This window comes from Corvus kubaryi, unplaced genomic scaffold, assembly GCF_017639235.1.
Source record: "Corvus kubaryi isolate FWS band 111438036 unplaced genomic scaffold, C.kubaryi_AGA036_p1.0 65235, whole genome shotgun sequence".
In the NCBI taxonomy this organism is placed as follows: Eukaryota; Metazoa; Chordata; class Aves; order Passeriformes; family Corvidae; genus Corvus; species Corvus kubaryi.
In genome coordinates this window covers 27,387-30,800 of record NW_024581858.1, presented here as the reverse complement: position 1 = coordinate 30,800, position 3,414 = coordinate 27,387, and the positions used below count along the sequence as shown (strand labels likewise).

General features: G+C 39.3%; 1 protein-coding gene across 1 annotated transcript; it reads right to left on the bottom strand.

Moving 5' to 3' along the window:
• Nucleotides 1–844: 844 nt before the first annotated feature.
• On the bottom strand, nt 845–2,615 carry LOC121673134 (tubby protein homolog). The gene is made up of 2 exons (XM_042046205.1): nt 2,463–2,615; nt 845–1,138 (listed from the first exon to the last, which is right to left on the bottom strand). The coding sequence occupies exons 1-2, from the start codon at nt 2,598–2,600 to the stop codon at nt 860–862; spliced, it is 417 nt and encodes a 138-aa protein (XP_041902139.1). The 5' UTR covers nt 2,601–2,615; the 3' UTR covers nt 845–859.
• Nucleotides 2,616–3,414: the final 799 nt, after the last annotated feature.

The window sequence follows — 3,414 nt, the reverse complement described above, 5'->3', positions numbered from 1 at the left end:
CACCTAACAGCATTCTCAACCAGAAAACTGCCAACTGCATTCCCAGTGTCAGCGGATTTCAGCTCCTGTCCTGCAAACCCATCAATAAACAGGGAAGGAAGCCTTTTGCTATTGAAGCTTATTAATCCCTTATGAATTAAATTCAACTTAATGATCTGCAAAAGAAGAAAATTGAAAAATTGCTGCTCTCTATATATCTTGGAGGTGTTATCAACCTGGAATAATATCTACAAGAGTCAAATTTTGGACAAGGATTACCCAAGCTGCCCCTTAGGAAATCCTAAGGAAAAGTATGCACATACCATCTTTAGGGGGTCAAAAAGCATGGGCCATATGAGGACAGAACTAAATAATGCCTGCTTTCCTTAGGATTTATTTCTGACAATATTATTAAGGTCTTTGAAAAGAAATGGAATTATAATTTTTTTTCTCCTGTGGGTGTGACACCTGAAGTGTCTCTGTCCCTACTGGATCCTGTAATCTTTAATAAGAAAGTGGAGACATCGTACAAATTTGAAATGTTCTTCTCTACCTGTTTTAATGGACTTTGCAGAAGCACAGTATCTTTGAAATTATTATATTCAGTCCTAGCTGAATTTAGCTAATAGGTTTGAAATTTGTCATTACCACTGTCAGGCTTAAGCAAAATTACATGCAGAGGAATATATAGAGTGGAACCCATCAGCTTTAGTTAGTAGGAGCCAAGGTTGAAGGCACTTAAATAGTCATGGCAGAAGGGACAAGCTGTCTCTTTCCCAGTTCAGCACTGAAATGACAGCTAGTTACCTTGCTCCCTCCTGTTAGGCTACAATCGCAAGTTCTGATGGTGTTATCCCCAAACACAAATAAAGGATATCAATTATTTACTAAAATATGCAAAACGAGAGCCTTTGTTCTCATGAGCATAAAATGAACGGGGAGAGCACCACACTAGGACTCTCAGCAAATACACCTGCAAGAGGTGACACTCTGTACCATGATATATGGTGCTGCTGTTGCTGTTGAGATAGGATTCAACCAGCGGGGCCTGCTCCTCCGAATGTTTCGTCCGGCGCGTCCGTGCCCGACTGTCCACGTTGGACTGAACCATCAGTGGCTCCTGGCGCTTCTTTTTCTGCTTCTGTTCTAGCAGTGCTCTCTGGAGAAAACACAGAGAAAAGCATCTGTTACTGACCTCCAAACAGCAGCAAACTACGATGGAAAACACTGGTCAACTTTACACCTTCCCCAGCAGTTGGCAAGCTGGATATTGGGATGTCGGGTTATATGAAATCTTTCCAAAAAGCCACAACCAACCCACTGCTGAAACACCTTCTGCTGAAAACAGCAAATAATTAAAATACATTGTTCTGAGCAGCCTACCAGCTGTCAGAGCTTGCTTGGAAATAACCTTTGGGAAAACAACAGTGTGAGAAAACTGGCTGTGAAGCAATGGGAGGGTAAGCAAGGGCATGAGGCAGAGATGCCAATTTCAGTTTCTGTAAATTAAAAGCAGGTAATTGCAAACTAGAATCGAGTGATAATACTGGACATGAGCCTAATTTAACAGCTATAATAGGTGAACTTTAATTAAACACTTAAATTTCTTAGCTAGACCTGCTGAAAACCAAAACCTTCGGCATCCATAGGGACCTTATTTGAGCCCTCTTCTTCAACCTCGGAGAACTGAACTGTTAATTTTACTTATCCTTTACCTTACCATTTCCTTGCTTCTGTACAGCGATATTTTAGCTTCTAGAAAGGAGATGCAATGAAACTGAAGAATAAAAATGGAGGTGAATTCTTTCAGCTCCATAAGTTGTGTTAACACCTCAACATGACTCCAACATAATCAGAATTAAGTACAGGATTATGGCATAAATAGAAAGTACTTGAATTTGAAAATGAGATGCTGGTAAACATGCAAGCTGATGAAATAGTGGGAATAGAAAAGGATAAAATTAAACTCACAAGGTTTAACTATAAAAATGACATTTTTTGAGAAGGGGACCACAGAAATCAAAGTAAAAGCAGAAACCTCAACTTCCATTAAAACTTGATGACACAATTCCCTCAGATTTCATGCAAGAGGTTCTGACTCCCTTGTACAAGTCATGTAGGAATACAGTCAGAAAATAGGCAACACAGCACACAGTGCCACTAGGTTACAGCAACAAGGGCTAAATCCACTGAACAAAAACTTTGTGGTTAACCTCTGTTGGCTGGTGTGACTGTTCCATCAGTGGGGTAACAAATACATTGTACATCAGCTTAAAACGAGTCCAAGGCAGTGGGAATCCCTCAAACCACAGTCAGAAGACAAATTTTAATGGAAGCCAGACTTCTGAGTTAAGTTCAGCCTCCACAGATCTCTACTTTGCATCCCCCAAACAAAGGATGCAATTTTCTGTCAATTATCAGTGTTTTCATTACTCCAGGACTCAGACTTTAGGGAGCAAGAAGGTCTTCCTCCATGATCTTACCTGTCTGTCAAGCTTCTGCTGACGCAGGCTGCTCCCCTCATCATCCAGAACACTGCAAAGACAAAGAGTACATAATTTATCACTCAAAACAACACCTAACAGCACCCAGTGGAGGAAACTCTCACAGGAGTTACCCATACAAAACTCCCACTATGTTCCATGGAAATTTGCCTGCCCTAAACTGAAAAACTTGGCCCCAGGGGATTTAAATGCAGTCCATGAAAAATCGAAAAACTCTGGCTCACATAAACTTCAACAAAAAATATATATTCAGGCAGTTCACAAAGAAATGCAAAATCCACTGTCTACAGCTTGGTTTCCTTTCCATTCTCTTCTAAGGCAAAACATCAATGTATACAGCACTGAAATTGAAAATTTGCATATAAAGCCTGGAAAAAGGGAGGAGTGTAAGTGAACTGCTTAGCAACTCAGCAGTATTTAAAATTATGTTAGGAAAACTACCCGCCTAATCTTTCGCACACTGAAAACCATAATTTATTCCTGAATATCTGAAAAGTCACACTTATTGCCACACACTTCAGTGCTTCGAGGCTGGCAAGATAAACAGCACTGCTCAGTGCCATATTTCTCTCTACTAATTGTTGCTAGTTGGCAGATTAGCTCCTGTGCATTCAATCATTTTCATTAATTAGATATTAAAGACTGGTATTGAAATCAGAAAGCTATTTTTGCGAAGTATTTTATCAAACTACTGACTAGGGCTTTGTTTTTCTGCAGAACAAAGGTCTCTATTGTAAAAACACTATGGTTAAACATTGAACACAGATAATTGAATCTTTTAAAGAGTAATATGTCATCTACAAGGAAAATAGTGCTATAGAACAAAAACAATAGCCTCTTAGGAGGAAAAATCATTTTCTCTTACAATACACTTTTACAAAATGTCAGCCCCTTCTCTTACAATTACTCTTAACAATCAAAAAGAAAAAAA